This window comes from Vulpes vulpes, chromosome 5 (genome assembly GCF_048418805.1).
Source record: "Vulpes vulpes isolate BD-2025 chromosome 5, VulVul3, whole genome shotgun sequence".
NCBI lineage: Eukaryota > Metazoa > Chordata > Mammalia > Carnivora > Canidae > Vulpes > Vulpes vulpes.
In genome coordinates, this window is record NC_132784.1 from 92,784,227 (window position 1) to 92,804,522 (window position 20,296).

General features: G+C 54.3%; 1 protein-coding gene across 44 annotated transcripts in view; it reads left to right on the forward strand.

The window, feature by feature from the left end:
• The window catches only part of NFASC (neurofascin), a 181,330-nt gene extending 173,736 nt beyond the window's left edge, over positions 1-7,594 (forward strand). For all 44 annotated transcript variants that reach the window (XR_012001763.1, XR_012001764.1, XR_012001765.1 and 41 more), the window contains one exon: positions 1,347-7,594. Coding sequence is in view for 37 of the 44 variants with exons in the window: in XM_072759380.1 (XP_072615481.1) it covers positions 1,347-1,578 (232 nt within the window). In the remaining 7 variants the exon portion in view is untranslated. The remainder of the gene's footprint in view (positions 1-1,346) is intronic.
• Positions 7,595-20,296: the final 12,702 nt, after the last annotated feature.

Below are 20,296 nucleotides of genomic sequence, written 5' to 3' on the forward strand. Positions count from 1 at the left end.
CACCTCTCTGGTGGGTCTCTCTGCTTCTCTCTCCCTTGTCTCTCCACCTGTTTCTCCAAGGCGCTAATAGCTGTCCTTGTACTAACGCCCAGCTTGGCCTCTGGCTCTAGGTCCTCCCCTGACAGCTGTCCCTGCCCAGCACTACTGTCAGAAGCCAACATGCACTGCCCACTATAATGGCAACTCAGCCACTTGTCCTCCCCCCCATACACACACACACCCAGGAAGGACTCAGTGTGGCCTGGGAGCCAGGGAGGGGACATTGTGTGGCACTGCAGTGGCCTCACCTGCTGGGACCCAGACTCACACTGCTGGCCTTGCTGCCTCCTGCCTACGGGCTCCCTCCCCTCTGAAGTGCAGCCAGCAGCACCTGGACCCCCTTCTGAGTCAAAAGACCAAGAGTCTTGCAGCCAGGGGAAGGGATGTGGTGCCTGAGCAGACACCAGCTGCTGGGGGGTCTCACCTCTCGGGGCGCTGCACACATCCCAGCAGGTAGATGCTGCTTTGACCACCAGCCTGCCAGCTCTCCTTGCACAGGAAGGGTGGAAGGGCTGGGCCTGAGGGCCTCTGAGGAGAATCCTTGGAGCCTTGCTGGGCTTTGTCTCAAGCTGCTGGCCTGCACAGTCCTATGTATGCCCCTCCCCTTGCCCCACTCTCGCTCACTTGAGGCCCCAAACATCTGTTGGTTGATAAATCAGAGAGCAACAGAAACCACAGCAAGGTGAGAAGGGGAGAGGCAGGAGTGAGGTTTGTTTTCCCAGGACCTGGACCTATTGCTTTTCATCAAGGACAGAGCCTTTTGACACAGGGCCACACAGATCACAGAGAGTCAAAGCTGGTTCAGCCCCTCCTGACAGATGAAGGCCCAGTGAACCCTTGGAAAGGCTTTCCCAAGACCACAGAACCACACAGTGACACGCGGGAGACTAGCATCCCAGCTCCTTGACCCATCCCGCCTGCCCGGCCTCACAGGCTGCTGACTCTTCTTGCTGTGGGGTGGCTGTCCTCTGTCCACTCCCACCCCAGAGAACAGCCCAGCCTCATGAAGGGGACCCCAGAGCAGGAGCCCAGAAGTGTAGGCCCAGCTCTGTGCCGCCTTACCACCTCACCTGGGAGAAGATGCTGATCCTCTCCAGGCCTTGGGTTTCCTTCTGTCATCCAGCCAGACGGGGGAGGTCAGGGAGTAGGGCAGGGTGGGGCAGCTGACCAGTGACCTCAGAGCTTCCCTCTCTGAGCAGTGTAGCACCCATGCTTGGCAAGAGACTAGTGGCCCCGTTCTGTCCCACCTGGGTTTCAGCAACACTGGACTGGGCCAGGCCCTTGATTCTCTGTCTCTCTCTGGCCAGTGACGAGGACAACAAGCCCCTGCAGGGCAGCCAGACGTCCCTCGATGGCACCATCAAGCAGCAAGAGAGCGACGACAGCCTGGTGGACTATGGCGAGGGTGGCGAGGGGCAGTTCAATGAGGATGGGTCCTTCATCGGCCAGTACACGGTCAAAAAGGACAAAGAGGAGACAGAGGGCAATGAAAGCTCAGAGGCCACATCGCCTGTCAACGCCATCTATTCTCTGGCCTAACGGAGCCCTCCTGCTGCCCAGGGCGCAGCCTCTACTTTGCAAGTGGGAGGAAGGGAGAGGGGGAGACGAAGCCACCGCAGACCTACCACACAGCCTCCACCGCCTTCAGGGACCAGGGTACAACACGGGGGTCTGCCGAGCTGTGAGGACCAGTGACCACCCAGCCAACCGCAGGCCCCCTCCCGATGACCCCCTGCACCCTCCGAGGTGCCACCATGTGGGAGAGCTAGCGTCCTGGCTAAGCTCAGCCGGAGAGAGTCCAGCCCTTTGCTCAGCCTCACAGCCACCTTGAGCCTTCCACCCCCACTGCCCACCCTTGACCTCGGCACACACACTCACCCGTTTCTGTTGGTCATGGCCCTTCACGTTATCTTTATATTTGCTTTGTGGGTCCTCCCCATCCAGACCCAGCAACTCCATTTTCTTTTCCTTTTGAAGAAATGTCCCTGGACAAAGAAAAAATGGGTGGATTCTCCCCCAGAGAGGCAAAAGGATTGACCTGTAAAAGAACTACCTAGAAAAGCTGTTAGTATTCAAACCGCCACTGGGCCAGTGTATTTCCGAAGGATGCCTTTCTCGCCAGATGCCTCCCGTGCCCCCAACCCATTCGCCTTGGCCTTGTCCGTTGCTGAGCTGGGCTTGGCTCCTTTCTGGAAAAATGACAGTATTTTTGGCAGGGAGACAGCAGGCAGGTCCCCTTGCCTCGCCCTGGTTCAGTCGGGAGGTGGGCCTACCTCTTGCTCCTTGCTCTCACCCTGCCACTTCCTCCAGAGTGCCCAAGACAAGAGCTGCGCCGGCTCTGCAGAAGGAGTCTGAGGAAGAGGTGTGGGCGCTGATGGGGAAGGGCCGTGTCCCACCCGCAGTGGCTGTGTACCTCCAGCAGAAGGAGACCAGCCGTCTGGTCCCTGGGGAGCTGTGCTCACCTCAGAAGAGAAGGAAAGAGTTGGGTTTGGACTTCCTTCCTCCCCGTCGGTGAACCCAGGATGTGGGAGCAAGGACCATGCCTGCTGCCTCCAGGGTAGAGGGTTTCCCCGACCTGGTCAGGGATCTGCACAGCTACCCTCGTGGAGATGGAACCATGCAATGCAGAAGCTCTGCTGGTGTGTTTGGGGGTGTAAGGTGCTGCTCCCCCTTTCATCTCTAGCAGAGAGCATCTCCTTGGGCAGTTCTGTAAGGCGCTGATACTTGTGTTTTACAGTGTGTGGATTGGGGCTCTGCCACCCCTCCCCCCCAGGACTAAACCAGTGTGTCCCCTCCTCTGGGTATTCACATATCAGGAGAGCCCGTGGGAACACCACACCGACCGCGCTGTGGAGCCTGGCCTGGGGACCCCGTGCCCTCCGTATGCCTTATGCAGCTCTGATCTGGCCCTGCAGCTTCCCAGGTTCCCAGCCCCTGCCTGCAAGCCTCGAAGCCTCCAGCGACGTCTGTCTCAAGGAGAGGGAGGTGGCCCACTCAAGTGTCCCTGCAGGACCAGAGCAGCCACTGGACACGTGCCCTGCAACCCATTGTCCCAGACGGAGACCTTCACAGACTGCAGCTCTCAGAGACCCAAGGCGCGGGCTTCATCCTCCCCACCTAATCCATTTTTGAAACCAAAGGTACCTAGCCTCAGAGAGATCTTGAGCCGAAGAGCAACCCGATAGCTGTTGCTGCGGCTAGAGTCGGTTTCGGGAGGGTGAAGCTGACCCCTGGTAACGGACTGCCTGCCACAGGCCCAGCCTCTGATTGGAGCCTCGAGCTACTTGCCGGGGAGCCTGGGCAGGAACAGGGCTGTGTCCTTCAGAGACTCGATTAAAGCATCATTTGCCACACGTTTAAGCCACAAAGGTATTAGCAATGCTTGCATCACTCAATAATCAGTCAATTGAAGGCAAGCCCATAGACACGTGTGCTCGGTCTGCAGGTAAGAAACCATAGTCCAGAGCTGAGCCAATTATGTTGTTTGAACCTGAGAGCAGGTAACTATCCTTAGGCCCAGGCCAGGCCAGGCTGGCAGCCTGCAGGCCCGAGGGGCAGCTCTCTCATGGTGAAAGGGGACAGGGTGAATAACGGGGGGCTAGGAGAGAGCTCAGGGGTCCCCCACCCTGGCTCTCCTCTGACACCTGCTTGGATACAGCTGGGAATTCCTGCAGCCTATGCCCAGCATCCCTCAAGGAAATGTCAGGGAAGTGTGCCTGTAAACTGAATTAAAGGACCGGACTTTCCAGGAAACACATCTAAGCAGAGCAGTCAGTGTCCCAGGCCCTCACCCCATGCTACACCATACACACTAGTGAACTCCTTGCACCACATATGGGCTCAGAGGGTGAGAGGACTGTGCGCCGTCATGGTACCCATGCCCCTGCCACCCAACCAAGGACCGCAGAAGGGGCTTCTGCTACTGTGGGGTCTTGGGGGAAGCGATTCCTCAGCCCGTGTGCTCCTCGTTTGTGTCCTGCCAGCTCTGAGCCACCCCGCTCCGTGTAAAAAGGCAGTGCCAGTAGCCACGTGGAGAGGCTGTGGTGCTGAGAACACTGAGCCCACCCCCCAACCCCCGGCCCCCGCATCACAGCCCTCCCGGCAAGCAAGAGCCAACGGAGCCTAGAGAACCAGTTTTCCCCCAAGCAGAGAGGCTTAGAGAGCTGTGTGGATTGCAGGGTTAGGGAGCAGCCCTTCCAGGAAGAGGAAGCCCGTTTCCCATGAGCCCCTGCCAGAGCCCACACAACACAGCTTAGCAGGAAAGCAGTATTGTCCCGCACTCCCTGCCAGCTGGGGCTCTTCAGCAGCCACCGGAAAACACACCAACCCTGGTGCCAGGAGACGGTGACACTGTTGGTGCTTCTGCCTGCCTGGCTCTTTGTGGGGGGGAGGGGGATGTGGGTCATCTTGGAGTGACCCTAGACATCCCACTTGCCATGCTCAGCCCCAAGAGCTGTGGCTTCCTGTGCTCCCGTTTGTCCATTCATGGGCCAGGAGATACTCTTGAACACCGAGTCTGAGCCATAGTCAGGTGCAGCCCTGCCCTCCCAGGGCTGGCAGTCCTGGAGCTGAGAGTCGGGATACAGTGGACATCGATTAGGAGCACCCTGCGTGCTTAAGCCCTCAGTGGCTCCAGGCGCAAAGGGAGAAGCTTCAGGGAGCATGTGTGGTCCACAAAGCTGAGCGAGGCGGGGTGGTCAGAGCCTGCAGCTGGGGCTGAGGACCAGTCCTGCTTCCTGAGCCTCTTTGCTCTGCCCCTTGGGGCAAGTTGCTTAACCTGTCTGTATGTTGGTACCTCTGCCTCCCTGATGTAGTCTCTCCTTTGACTACCTCTCCCCACAGAGGGGCAAGAGCCCACCCAAAGGAGCAGGGAGGCCAATCTCTGAGGACAGTACCGCAGGGCCCAGGGGCAGCTGCCTCCCACCTTGCCTGGCTTTTGGTGAATGGAATCATTCCCTGAGGTTCAGTTTAAGGGCAAACCAGGTCTTTCCTTTGTCCATTGCCTCTGCCCTGGGAGGTGGGAGGCATCTGGTCCACCTCCTTCCTGGCAAGTCCCAAGGTCTGGAGAAGTGCCCGCCTGTCCGAGAGGCAGCCAGTGCCAACACTGCTCACCCTGCTAGGAGTATCTGCAACCTGGGCCAGATACTGCTTTCATAGTTTCCCCGAACACAGCCTTAGAAAAGGGTTGAGGATATGTGTGGGCTTTCCAGTGAAGGGGCTGTCTCCCCTGCCCACACCCAGCACCCACGCATGGCCATATCCACACGAGCGCACACACAGCACAGAGGGTGCTTTCAGGGGGGCACAATACAGATTATGACATTGCCTTAGGGTGAATTCATGCCCTGACCTGCTTGAGATGAGATGTGAAGGGCTGCATGGGGTGCAGTGTGCCATTTGGGGTTGGAGGGCAAACAGGCTGCCCAGGTTGGACCCCATTTGGGTGATTCGTGCAGACAGGTCTGAGAGAGGGTCTAATCTGAAAGAGAGGGAACCTTCCCCAGGAACAGCCGTAGGACGGAAGGAGTAAGCATTTAACACACTTTGCCTCAGTCTTATTAGGCTGCATCACCTAACACTGAAGTAGGGGGGCACCTCAGGCTGTCATGGGAGGGCAGCACGTTCCTTGGATGCTGGCACAGAGCATGCTCCCCATCCATGACACCTTGGTCACCACTCCTGCAGCCCCTGCCAAACACACACACTGGTCTGCTAGGAAGAACCCCCTGGGGGATCCTGGTTGAACTTCGCACAGTGGCTTAGAAGTAGCATGTAGGAGGTCCCTGATTTAAAAAAAAAAAAAAATCAGAGGAGTCACATGAATGAAACAAAAAGCTTGACATGTCAGAAGGTGACAGTGTCCTAGGCAGAGCCCAACTCCTGGCAGCCCCATCCCCTAAACCAGGCAGGGGCCAGTCCACAGGAGTTCAAACCAACCTTGCCATTGTCGCCAGCCCACCCCGCCCACGCCAGGCAGCATCCTTCCTTCTCTCCCCTGTTGGGAACAGCCCTCCAGAGATAGGTTCAGAGAAGGACAACCACCCAGGGAAGACACGAGACCCCACCAAGCAGTGTCTCGAGCCACACCCCAGGGCAGGGCACCTCTATCGACTTAGTAGTATTACACAGCAGTCCTGGGATGCTGCTGGGGGAAATGAGCTCAGCACCAGGGTGTCGCTCTGGGCAGCTTCAGATTGCAGCCCGCGGAGGGATCACAGAGCTCATCTCACGGACCTGACTCTTTATACACACAAGGACACTGACATCCAGGGAGGGGTCACTCGGCTGGTAAATCAGGGTGAGGGGAGGGCTGAACCTGGGCCTTCGGACTCCTGGTCCCCGGCTCTCCACCCCCTGCAGGTGCCTCCTTGGCAATAGAGGTGTGACTTCACATGTGTCCTGCTGGCTCGCCCTCTGTACCTCCTATCACTCCTCCCTGCCCCCACCCCCATCTGCCTCCCCAAAATGAAAGACACAGGATTTTTCTGAGGCCGAGACCAGTCTGCTGCAGCCCGTGGCCAAGCCAGTGGTGCCAGGCAGACCCCGGGCCAGGAGAGTGAGGAGCGGACCGGTGTTTGTCACTGTGAAGTCTCGACTGTACTCTAGAGTGGCGTCTCTTGTTTCATGACACTTGGGGCCCTCGGTCGTGGGGTCGTGGGGTGCCAAGCGGGGCAGCAGGGCCGCCGACGCTCTGTCAGCCCCAGGAGTTCGCTGGGCTGGAGTTCAGCACACATAAAGAGTTCAGTGAAGCAATAAACACAAAAATCTGGGAGAAGAAATCCAGAATTTTGTGCCCTACACTGTTTGGTTTTGTTTTGTTTTGTTTTGTTTTGTTTTGTTTTGTTTTGTTTTTCAAAAACGATGCCGATCGATGACCCGTCCCTGTTCTTTTTCTCTGCTCCCCATCCCCCGGTTGGTTGTCCTTGGTCAGTGTTGCCCCTGCCCAGCCCCCAGCTCTTTGCCAACCTCACTCTGCTCCTGAGCTGAGCATCAGAGGCCAGAAACGTGGCCTTCTGCCCGGGGGGCACCGCAGCCCGCGCCAGCCCCAGGACCTCCTGTCCCGCCTGCCCGGCACCCGCCCGCCCAGCCCCGCCGCCAGCGTGCGAATGTTCCTTCCAGGGGAGATTTTTTTTTTTCCCAACGTCTCTGCCCTCCCGCACACCCGCACACCCGCACACCCGCACACCCACAAAGCAGTCTGATCTTTTTTCCATCGGTTAAAGACTTAACTCTCCATGGCAGGCCTTCTTTTAACCCCTCTCACATCATGTTCTTTCCTCTTGGCGAGTTATTTTGCATTAACCAACACTGTCAGCGACAGACGCATATCTGAGGGGTCAGCAGGACCTTCAGCAGGGAAGACTTCCGGGCCGCGGAGGATCATCTAATACGTGGACTTATAAACTGACTGCATGAGCAATGAAAAGGCCAAATTATTCAGAATTTTTTTTTTGGAGTCACTGTAAAAAAAAAAAAAAAAACAACACAAACACCACAAACTGATTTCTTTTGTATAGAGAACACTAAACGTATAATAAAAGTTGTTCAAAATGGACTCTGGCCAAGTGATCTGCTCATTTCCTTAGTTCATGGAAAGAGGGAGAGGGGTGTCATGATTAAGAACACAGGGAATCAAAAAAAAAAAAGTTTCTCAGGGATCCCTGGGCGGCTCAACAGCTTAGCACCCGCCTTCAGCCCAGGGCGCAATCCTGGAGACCCAGGATCGAGTCCCACGTCAGGCTCCCTGCATGGAGCCTGCTTCCCCCTCTGCCCGTGTCTCTGTGCCTCTCTATCTGTGTCTCTCATGAATAAATAAATGTTTTTTAAAAAAGGGTTTCTCACGGACACCAGCTGGCACCCACTTAGGGAATTCTGCAATACCAGCCCCCATCTCGAAGTTAGTCTTACCCTGGAAGCCTCATTGGCATAATTTACATTTTGGCTGTGCGGTGACCGACAGGGAGATGTGGACCCCGATTCAGCACGACTGCATGTGTGCTTGTGCACCATGTAGGAAGTGCCGTGTGGGGACACTGGGAGGGGGAGTGTGCAATGAACCCCTGCGTCCTATTCCCTCTTTCTGCTCCCCTGCCTTAGATGAGAGAACACCAGCACGTTTCATGTTGTTGAAAGAATGAGTAATACTGCCTGCAACAAACCAAAACCCCCTCTCAGGAGACTCAAAGGAGTCTCAACCAACAAGAAAATAGGGGAGGGAAAGAGGCAGAGAGGGCTGTTTGGGTGGGGGCTGGGGGGCACAGATCCACAGTGACACCTCCTTTCTTGATTTGTCAGCCTGGAGTTGGGCTAATTCTTATGGGGCCGTCACCCAGGCAGGATGAATGGCGAGGGACCCCCCCCCCACGCACACATTGTCACTCCCCTCCCTCTGCTCAGGGTGGTGTGGGGGCTAAAGAGTGGGAGGTTGCTCTGCTCACTTAAAAGTAACACACAGTTATCTAACTGATGGTTTACAGGCAGAAATAGGTGATAAGGACAAAGAATTCCCCTGAAAATGCAGGCCCAACTCTCCAGGATAAAGGACCACCAGGTCCTTTCCAGCCCACCTGTGTTTACTCTCCCTTCAAAAGTCCTCAGAACACACACACACTCTGTGTGTGTGTGTGTGTGTGTGTCTATCATAAATAAATAAACAAATAAATAAATAAATAAATCTTAAAAAAAAAAAAAAATGTCCTCAGAACAGTTTGGGACCTGAGGCCTTATTTCCGGATCTGGCTCCTCCTGAATTTTTGGGTACCTCATTGGGTATGCCACACAACACCCCTGAACCTCCCTATTCACTCCTTGGAATACAAGAAAGATCTTTTTCTCATCACTCTCAAGTTCACAATCTGTCTTTGAAATTTGCCCTCCACCCCACCTGTAGTCCAAGCCCCCATCCCAAATTCATGGTGTCCTTACCTCTCCTGTTACCTACTTCCCACTCAAAACTGCAGCCAAAGGATCTTATAAAATGTGATCGTGTCACTTCTTAAACTTTCAAGTTTGCTACAATACCTTCAGCCGACTACAGTAGAATAAAATCTTAATGCCTTGGCTTGGCATGTTAGGCCTTTTGTGACCTGACCCCTCCTTCCACAGCCCTGTTTTTCACCACTCCTCCACATATACCCTAAATTGTAGCCATTCCAATCTGTTTCCTGCTCCCCTTGACATGCAGTGATTTCTCACATTTCTCAGCTTTGGCAATTCAATTCCACCTAAAAGAACTTATTAATAACCTACTCTGTGCTAACTAATGCTGTAAGATAAGCAGGATGGAGCTCTAGTCCTCAGGAAGCTCTAGTCCTCAGACTGTCATGAGAAACAGTCAAGTAATCAAAAGCACTGGTATAGGGTCCCTGCCTGGCTCAGTCGATAAAGCATGCAAGTCTTGATCTCAGGGCCACATGCCATGTTAGGACTAGAGTTTTCTTTCAAAAAATTAAATGTTATTGTATTCAGGGCAAAGGGCTCAATAAATGTGGGTTCAATAAATGAATGAATGATGGCCCAAAGGTAGGTCTGCTTGGTACACCCTCCTCCTGGCCTTCCACACGCCCCTTCTAGAAAGCCATAATCACTGTAGTTGGTGCTCACAATCAGCCCCTTCACCACCTGATTCCTGATTCCACCCCCTTTCCTTGCTCCTACTCCAAACCCCTCCAATCTCCTTTCTTCTTATAGATCATCTCTCCAGCGGCATCTGTGCTGGGTCACAAAATCCTGATCTTTAACAATTAGCTCAGGTGATACTGAGCCCAGGAAGTCATCCCCCTACCTGATATAACACACACACACACACACACACACACACACACACACACACATCACAAACTGGGCTGAATTCTCTGGTTCAGACCCCTCGCTCCACCCCCAGCACATCCATGTTATGTCTGCCCCCAGAGGGTCTGCCTACATGTATTGCCTATTTCCTTCCCTAAATTGTGAACATCCTGAGTATGAGAGACTTTTTATCTGTGTGCCACAGGCCAGCAGCCAGTGCACAGCAAGGACAAAATGAATGAATATGAATGGGTGAACAGATGAATGATGGCACAGTCGTTCCTTTGAAGGAAGTGACTAGGTGAATTCAAGACTTCTGTGTCATCTTCCTTGGATGTTGGACTTGGATATGACTTTTCTGGGGGCCACGGGCAGTCCACGGGCCCACTTTTAGAGCGGGAGCCCCTCCCTCCCACTCAAGGAGACAGAAATGGCTTATTTGAAGAAAGCCATCCTCAATTCAACGGAGGCCAAACAAAGCCGTCTCTTCAGGGCCCAAGGGATTCCCAGAATATGTCATCCCTCATCCCTGTCTCCTGAAGGCTGCGCCTCCCAGCCCATTAGAAATGCTAATCTCCAGCATGGAGCTGGATTAACGGACCCAGTGGGAGGGGACGAGTCATCTTCCAATCTTCATTAAGAGTGAAGGCTCTACCCCATCTTGCCCAGCTGCCCCCAACGGGATGGGATCTGGGAATTCATTATAGCGCCTCTCATCAAGGCAGCCACTATGCTCAAAACCATATTAGGTGGAGGAAGGTAGGGGAGGCCCATTGTAGCCTCCCCTCCCCACTTAATGCATCAGAGCCCATTTGTTTGATGTCAGTTCCTGCTGGAGCATGGACCAGGCTGTGGGCCTCAGAGCAATTTGGAGCCACAGCTGAGGCCCAACAGCCTGGCTCCCAAGCTCCACTTTCACACCTCCGCCCCCCCCCCCCCCCCCCCCCCGCCCCTGAACTTGCTGCTGATTAGCCCCAAACCCCAGGGCAGAGAAGCGGGGCATTGTGTAGACAGAGGGACAGTCACTCTGAAGCAAACAAGCGAAATTACTTAGCACTTAGCATATATTTAAAATCACAATTGCCCTCTAACAAAGCTGAATCCTATTCAGTGGAGGGTCTGGGACTGACCTGGGTAGGAAGTTTGCAGATAGGCAGCAGGAGAGTCCTGAGGTATTAGAGAGGGGAGCTTTTAGAACTCCAGGGCAAGAAATGGGGGGCAGACGAGGAGCAGAGACAGGCAGAAGGAAGATTCACACTTCTGTGAGTAGAGTCCCTCCACCAGCAGCATGAAGATCTCCCGGGAATTATAGAAATGCACATTCTTAGGCCCTACCCTGATCAACTGCATCAGAAACTCTGGAATGTTTTAGCAACCCCTGCAGGTGATTGTGATGCAGGCTAATGTTTGAGGACCACTAGATCAGAGGGACTGGGAGAAGACAGGGTACTCCGGGATGAGTCCCCTCCCCGTGCCCCCTGAAGTGCCAGTGTACCCAAAGAATTTGCATCATGTGAGCGGATCTTTCATAGAAACTGGCAAAGCTGGTGAAGTCTACACACAAATGGATGCAGGGTGAAGCACAGACCACAGGAGAATGCAGGGCTCGGAACACAAACCCCCAGGATTTAGCAAATGTTCTGGGGTAGTCTTCGACTTTCACAGAGCATGGAATTGGCGGGGAACTGATCCATTTTCATCCATGTCAAAGAGGCAAGAGGGCACCAGATGGTATTTGGGTCACAAAACATTTACATTAAGTGACTTCAGAGAAGAGTCACTAATGACGTTGCCGCCAGCCGCCAGCCGTCTGCGTGGGGAGAGTGATGTGCGCTTTATGCAAATCCTCTCCTGTGACCCTCAGGCCAGCCAGGCCTGCAAGGCAGGTAGGTTATATCCTGTCGTGCGGGAGGAAGCTGCAGCTGCACATGCTGAGTAATTTGCCCGGGCAACGACAACTCACGGCCAGGTCTGTCTGACGCTAGAACCCCGTGCTTTCCGGAGCACTTGGGTGTGTACGGGTGTGCATCTCTGTAAAGCACTGGGCCTGGCACTCTGTGCTTCAAGGCATCGAGTCAGAGCAGCCCCTGTCAGCTCTTCCGACGGCCCAGCCGGCAACAGTTTGCCCCATACTACTCTGCTCTGCTGGGGGGGCACATGCAGGCTCCCGACCCCACCCCAGGAGAGCCCAGGAGGGAGGGTAATGGGTGCAGTGCCACTCAGTGGTCACGTGATGACGGGGCTGGTAAAGCCATAGGCGCTCATCCTGCTCCAGGTCTGCCTTGAGTACCAGGAAAAGAAGAGTCAGGGCTTGGAAGATAAGTTGGGCACTAGCTGTGTGACCTCAGGCAAGTTACATACCCTCTCCTTGCCTTAGTTTCTTCACCCATAAAACAAGGACTGTAACTAGCTCTCTCATATGTTGGTGTGAGGATGAAATCAGTTAAAACGTGGAAAGTTCTAAGAAGAGTGCCTGGTGCATGGTACGTATTATATAATAATTTGTTAAATGAATCCCCTTAGGCTTTGCCTTTCTTCTGCATACTAGAATGGTCTCCCTAGCCTCTACTTCTTCCTTCAAAAGTCTTCCCCATCCTTCTAGGCAGGCTCAAATCCCACCTTTCGTGACCAGTTTAGCTGCCAGGGCTGTTTCTTTCCAAGGGGCTGCTCTTGAGCTTCCCCCTCCCCCAACCCTCCCCCCTTGGCCTTGCTACTATTGCAGGGACTTTTGTCTCTTCTATGCCTGGCCAGTCTATGAACTCTCAAGGACAGGACCAGTACTCATGCCTGCTTGTATCTTTGTGGCATCCAGCCCTGCCCTTCCCTCGCGGTGAATAGTCCCTTGATCTTTGGGACCTGGTGGTCTCCACCCAGTAAGCAGACCTCATTTGTATTCCAGCCCACTGCATTACTGTATTTACTGCCCAGCCAGCGGTTTAGTCTGTGTGCTATTGACCATGGCGCATGGTGGCGGGCGGGGGTGGGGGTGGGGGGCAGGCAGCATATTTGTCTTCCTAAGAGCAAGTTTACCAGGTTCCAAGTGCCTGGATGTGAGGGCCCGTGATGAGTATTGAAAGCTAGAGGTTCATTCTACAGCCCCATTAATTAACTTCCCCAAAGTCCCCTAAGTGCTCTTGTCTGTCTTTAAAGCCTAGGAACCCACTCTCATTTATCGGAAAGAAATGCCCATATTCCACTTCCCTCCCTCCAGCTCCTTCTCCCTCCTTCTTGCTCCCGCCTGGCTGTTGAGCCACAGCCCCGCCCTTGGGCCACAGGCCCTCCATTAGGTGGAAGAGGATGAGGCCCAGGTTTGTTGAAAGAGAATGACAGGCCTCAGCCAGTGCCCCCACCCTGAGTTTGCACAGCCCTGATCCCCATGGGAGCAGGTCAGGGAGGAAGTCACCTCCACCTCCCACGGTGCATTTTCCCCAGGGATTCAGGAGCCAAACTCCCAAGCCTCAGACAGAAGAAAGCACCTCCTCCAGGCCACAAGGCTCCTTCCTCCTCAACACCCAACAGCAATTCTCTCCAGGGAAGGGGAGTTTGGCAAAGACCTTCATCCTTGCAATCCTCTCAGAGGCTCAGAAGGGCTAAAAATCTGCCATCCTTCTCCACCCCCAGGCCCACAGCAATGTCCATGAAAAACAAAAAACAAAACAGAAAGTCCTTCCTTACAGCCACCTGGGCCTCCTTCCCACGTTTTCCACAGCATGAAGCCCTGTGTAGCCGGGATAGTCACGGCTGCAAGCTAATCCCTGGGCAGAGAACATGCTCTGGACCCCCGGAGTACAGGGGCCATAGGGACAGTCGTTGGTCAGCAGACTCCCTGGAGAAAGCCCAGTCCCTCCTGCTCCGTGCACACGTCTCAGACCTATAGAGCTACTGTGAGCCCTGGTCCATCCTCACTCCATAGATTCCCCAAATCAAAGGCTAAATCCCAGACTGGCTCCCCCCTCCCCATCCCCACCCCAGCAGACCTCGCCACCCAGGGAACCGCCCCTCCCTCCCACAGTAGCTAAGCTCCCTGGGGAAAGCAGGTGCCCGTTTCAGATCATGGCCAACCAGACTGCATCTGAGAGCACTGAGAGTTTTTCCTGGGGGGTTGGGGGGAAATACACAAACTTCCAAATACACTTATTCCACCAAAGCCAACGGAGAGAGTCTGAGATCTTCAGCCGCTCTGGACTCTCCCTGGCCCTCTAGCACCCCCTCCCCAAAGCAGAGAGCTAGGAGCGGGTCAGAACCGGCAGTAGGGTCATTCTCTCGAATCTCACCGTATCCTAAACGGAGGAACATGAAGAGCAACCTTAGTTCCCAGACACGGACAGACGGTAGACTGGGGTGGTGGGGAGCCTCTCCACCACCTCTCCTCCCTCCCTCCAGCCCTGACATCCATTTCCAATCCTCCCGCCCCGCTCTCAGGGCTGCAGGCACCCTCTGGTGGGTCCATCAGTGGATTTTAACGGAGCCCCCGCCCCCGCTTTCATCCTATTAGTGAGCTGGGAGTAATTACGACTTCATTAGCCAAATAGATTCTTGGTTCAGAGATCTCCCCCACCCCACAAAACAAAACACACACCCGCTTCCCTCCATCTGAAGTCTGTCCCCTGGGGCGCCAGCTAACAATGTAGCAGGCTCGGGGACAGCAGCAAGGAAGGGGAAAGAAGCCAGGATTGGCTGGCCAATGGGGAGGAGGCCAGCACCCCACCTCCTCCGAGGCGCATCTGTCAGCTGGCTGCCCCCCCTCCCCCCTCCCCCCCCCCCCCCCCCCCCGCCAGATCTTTGACAGGGAGAAGGATGGCACTCCAGCAAATGAGGGGCGTGACCCCTGGCATCTGTCTGGGGTCCCCACTCACGCTTCCAGTCACGGCTGGCCATCAGTTGATGGCCAGCTCACTTCCCAGATGGACAGGGCAGGCTTTCCCGGGGAGGGGGGATGTGGGGGAGCTCTCTGAACCAGTGCCCCGGAGGGCCTCTAGAATGTTGGGAGTCCCCAGCTTTCCTGCCCTCAGCCCCCCAACTGCACTTCAGCTGCTGCAGCTCCAGACAAGGAAGAAGAGGGTCTGCCAAGCAAGCACAGAGCTGTGCCCCAGGACCATCTGGCTGGGGGAGCGTTAGCCAGCCCAGGCCACCAGACCAGGCAGGCAGGTCCCTGACACCTCGGAAAGATTCCACAGCTTCCCTGTCACTTAACTGGCACCCCATTTCTCAGCCTTAGAAAGAGTTTCCTTTGGGTCTAAATTAGCTCCACGTTACGATAAAAACCATCCCCGCTTGGGAAATTGCTTATTGTTCTTCTCTTTTACTGTTCTTTTAATAGGTTTTAGGAGCGTGGAATCCAAGCCTCCTGCCTCTGACCCATCCTACGAGCCTTCCTTAGTTACTGTGAGCCACACAGCGCTAATCACAGCCTCCTGCCCCCCATCCCCCTGCCGCCAGGCAGGCCAGGGGAGCAGCAGAGCTAAGGCCACACCAGCTCCAGGGACCAGCCGCTCCCACTGCCTACGCTCCACCAGGAGAAGGCACCGACTCCCTGCAGACCCTCGGACACATGCCTCTTTGTCCATGGAGTTTCAGAGAGAGCTGGCTGCTTCTTCTGGGGGCTTTGCAAGTAACAGCTGGTGAATTCTCATTCCTGCTGAGGGCCCCTCTGCTTGGATCCTCAGCTGGCAGGATGCCATCTGCTGGGGCTGGACCTAGAGGCAGGAGGATAGATGAGATGACCTCCAGACAGCCCTGCCACTTCCCAGACTCCAGGCTATGTGCAGTCTGGCCCTGGCCCTGGCCCTGGCTCTCACCTGACCCTGGTCTGCCCCCAGGCCTGACAGCTCTGCCTCTGCCCACCTTCCCCAACCCATGAGCAGCCCAGAGGCCAGGCAAGAGGACCCCTGTTCCCTGCCCTTCAAAAAAGGGGAGTCCCCAGAGGCCAGCCCAGCTGTACACACTGCGTTCCTGCTTGTGTTCCCTGAAAGCTACCCTCCTTTGTTAATTCTGCAATTTCCCAAAGTGCCAGGAGCATCTCATTTGACAGTCACTGCATCTGTTCCTGTCACTCTCCAGAAGGTCGGGTGGGAGCAGTGCCAGCCCCTTCCCTGAGGCTACCGACACCTCACGCTTCTTCCGTCAGCTTGGGCACCCTGCTCACCTGGTCTCCTGGGAATACCTCCAGGTCCTCTCGTGTCCCTGGCCCCTGGCACCCCTCCCTCTGGCCTTGTCTGGCAGCCTCGGTAACCATCTCCCCTTCCAGGACTAAGCTCACCTGCCTGAGTAGATGAGCACCAGTCCTATGCCTCAGGGGACTTTAGGGAAGGAGCTAGTCCTCCATTTGAGGGATGTCTGGGGCCCTAACAGGTATGGCAGCTTCAAGGTACCAAGGAAAGGAAGCCTCTTGCTTGGTCCTTCTCGTTGCACACCCCTGACCCCCAACACACACACACACACACACACACACACACACACACACCGTACACATAGTCTTTGGGCTGCTCGGTTGCAAGGCAGTGAAAGTGCCGGCGGGCTCCTCAGTCTAGAAGGCCTACCGGGAATCTGCTATGCCTGCGTCCTGAGCTGCCACATGGTGGTCCCAACACCCTTACTGCTGACATTGGGGCTATGTAATTCCTGGGAGCAGGGGCTGCCCTGTGCATTATAGGACGTTCAGCAGCATCTCTGACCTCCCCATAGATGTTAACAGCACACATTCTGCCCCACACGCACCCCTCACAAGCCAAAAATGTCTCCAGACGCTGCCAGAGGTCCCCTGGTTGAGAACCAATGAGCTAAAGCAAAAAAGAGACCCGAAACTCGAGTGTCGGTGACCAGCACCTCCCCAGGCTCCAGAAGACCGAGGGATGGCTTAGCTAGGCTTTGGCAGGCCTCTCCTGTGAAGGTCCAGATAGTAAATATTTTCAGCTTTGGAAGCACGGTCTCTTTTGTCACAGCCTGACCCCGGTGTGGCATGAAGGCAGCCAGACGAGACGTAAATGAATAAGCATGGCTGTGTTCCAATAAATCTTTATGAACACTGAAATCTGAATTTTTTATTATTTTCACGTGTCATGAAATCATCTTATTTTTCATGTTTTCAGCCATTTAAAAATGTAAAACGCACTTATTCTTAGCACATGGACCATGTTCCTGGCTTCGAGGATCTCAGAGGAATTGAAATACCACGGTTCCTGCTGACCTCCCCCTACAGAATTAACGAAGTCAGGGGCAGAAGTTGTGAATCGGGTCCTGGTCCTCTGAGGAGGTTGAGGGAGCCTGTCACCCCTAGTCCCTTTGCTTTTGTTTTTTTGTTAAGATTTTATTTATTATTCATGAGAGACACAGAAAGAGAGGCAAAGACACAGGCAGAGGGAGAAGCAGACTCCCTGCGGGGAACCAGATGTGGGACTTGATCCCAGGACCCCGGGATGATGACCTGAGCCGAAGGCAGACACTCAACCACTGAGCCCCCAGGCACCTCACCCCCAGTTCCTTTGGCCCAATAACTCCAGGTACTGTGTCTAGTGGGGCCACCCCACTCACCTAAGCAGGACTGGCTGCATAATTTGTAAAGCCTGATGCAAAATGAGAATGCTAGGCCCTTCTTCAAAAATCATTAATAATTCCAAGACTCAGCAGAAGTGCATGAAATAAGCAGGGGCATTCTGAGCACAGAACCTGTGTGGTTACAGGGGCTGCACACCCACCAAGGCCACCCCGGATCTGTCTTCTCCCAGAAGGTCTGCAACCACCTCACAGCCTTTGCCAGGCAGAGGAACTGGCACATTAAGCTGGTTCTCTGACCCTGGGGGGCAGCTTCTCCCACAGGCCTTCAGGCTAGATCAGCACATATGACTGTGCCCTGCACAATGACATCTGGCTGAGGTAGTGACTGAGGCTTCAACATAGCCCACACTCCCCTTGCAAGCCGGGTGCCCCAGGGCAAGAGCTCGCACTAAATGGGCTGGTAGTTGTTCCATCTCCTGGGTGCACCAAGGGTTGGTTGAGCAAGAAGTAGTCAACTGCACCCCAACATGGTCTCCTCCCCCCTATCCTGAGCCGCAGAGGAATGAATGTCCCGATCATAGATTGCACACCAATGTTCTCTGCCGAGAGCACAAAGCTAGGAGATCCAGGGCGGAGACATCCGTCCCAGACAGATCAGTGGGAGGCGTGCCCAAGAAGGAACAAGGCTGCCCAGTGCCTAAGAGAGAACCAGTGACCACCAGGCCGGTTCTTGAGGGCGTGGAGGATGCAGGCACGTATACCCAAGGAAGAAAGACAACAGTTCCAAACCAGAAACAGCCCTAGGAGGGTGAAATGAGAGAGTTTAGCCCCTTCCAAAAAGGGCAAGCTGGTCAACGTGGTAGGAGTGAGCTGGGGCAAGGCAAGAGCAAAGGGCAAAGCTAAAGAGGAGGCAGATCTGAAAATCTCCTGTGTTGCAGGATGGAGCCTGGCACCAACCTGGAGACAAGAGAAGCTGAAGAATTTTTAGCAGGAGAGTGACAGGCTCTGATTTGCATTTTAGGGAGCTCACTCTGACTGCAATCTGGAGGGTGGATAGGAGGGGCTGAGACTGGAAATGAAGGCTGGTGAGGACAAGATGGTCAGAATTCAGATGAAGCCTGTGAGGGTCAGAGCCAAGACCGTGGGGCACGCGGAGGAGAGGCCTCTGAGGAGCACAGCAGTGGGGCTGAGCGGTTGGCAGGACACAGTGGCAGAGGGGAGGATGTGAAGGTCTCGAGGGTGTCATCCTTGGGGACAGGGAACCCAAGAGGAGCAGCAGGTGGACAGGACAAGGTGTATGAATTAAGATTCTCTGGAGAAACAAGACAGGCCGTATGTGTGTGTGTGCACAGGACACAGGTGTCATATATGTGTGTGTATACACATATACAGACAGGTGCATATATAGGATTCGTTTCAAGGAATCGACTTGTACAATCGTGGGGGCTGGCTCTGTCTTCTGTAGATGATCAGGAAGGCTGGAAAGTCGGGCAAGTGCTGATGCTGCAGGTTGAGGACAGAATTTCTTCTTCCTCAAGAAAATCTCAGATATGTTTCTAAGACCCTTCAACTGATTGGATGAGGCCCACTCACATTCTGGAGGGTAATCTCTTTAAAGTCAACTGATTGTAGATATTACCCACATCTACAAAATACTTTCACAACAATACCTAGATGGGTGTTTGATTAAACTACTGTAGCCTAGCCCAGCTGACACATGAAATTGACCATCAAGGGGAATAGGGTGGGGGATTGGGATGTGAGAGGCCCACAGGTATTCGAGTGAAGGCTTCCTGCTGGCCAGTGTAGGTGAAATTCCCAAGGATCCTTCTAGGTCCTCCTCACCTCTTCTTTGACCATGCCTGACTAGCTGGCCTCCCCGCCTCCAGGTCTGCCTCTGTTCTGTGCATTCTACACCCGCCGCCGCAGAGTGGACTTCCCAAAGTACATGTCTCAGCCGGCCTCTCGCTGGCTCAGACTCCTCCTATTGCGCTTGATTGCTCTTGGATAAAGCCTCTGTAGGGCCCATAAGGCTCTTCATGAACTGGACTGGCCTACCCTTCCAGCCTCCTTCCCTCCCTCCCCAAGCTCTGCACGTTCTGCTGCTGCCTCTGCCCGAGCTCTTGCTACTTCCTGGAGTCACACTCTCCCAACCTCCTCCCAGCCTGTGCCACCTCCACCCAGTGAGTTCAGAGACGTCCTGCCAGACCCAGTTAAAATATTTTCTCTGTTCTTGAGCCTCACCAGGCCAAGACGTACCCCTCCACGACATTTTATGCAAACTGAGGTGACAGCTCTTACTGGACTCACGTATCATCCCACCATTACACTATGAGCATCTTGAGAGGATGTATCATGTCTTATTGTTCCCAGTATCCCCAGCAATGGATATAGGGCTTAGTACAAAGGTGCTCAAAATTTACTTGTTGGATGGATGGATGGATGGACAGACAGATGGGTGGGTGGATGATGGATATAATTTTCTAACAATTTCTGGCTATCAATTGTGGATGTTTCTCTTATTCCAGGCACTGTACTAGGAGCTTTATTTTTTTTTAATTTTTATTTATTTATGATAGTTACACAGAGAGAGAGAGAGAGAGAGAGGCAGAGACACAGGCAGAGGGAGAAGCAGGCTCCATGCACCGGGAGTCCGACATGGGATTCGATCTCGGGTCTCCAGGATCGCGCCCTGGGCCAAAGGCAGGCGCCAAACCACTGCGCCACCCAGGGATCCCGTACTAGGAGCTTTAAATCCCAAATCAATCCAGGCTCTCTGGACTGATCAAATCAATCCCTGCCATCCAGTTGCAGGCAGCAGATGCAGACTTTGGACATCACAAGCAGAAAAGAACTTCAGTTATCACGTAGATCACAGAATCAATGGCTACAGAAGACAATGCAGAATGGGCAGAAGCCGAGAGAGGCTAGCCAGCAGAGACTCATTGAGGTCACATCTCAGGAATGGCCTGAT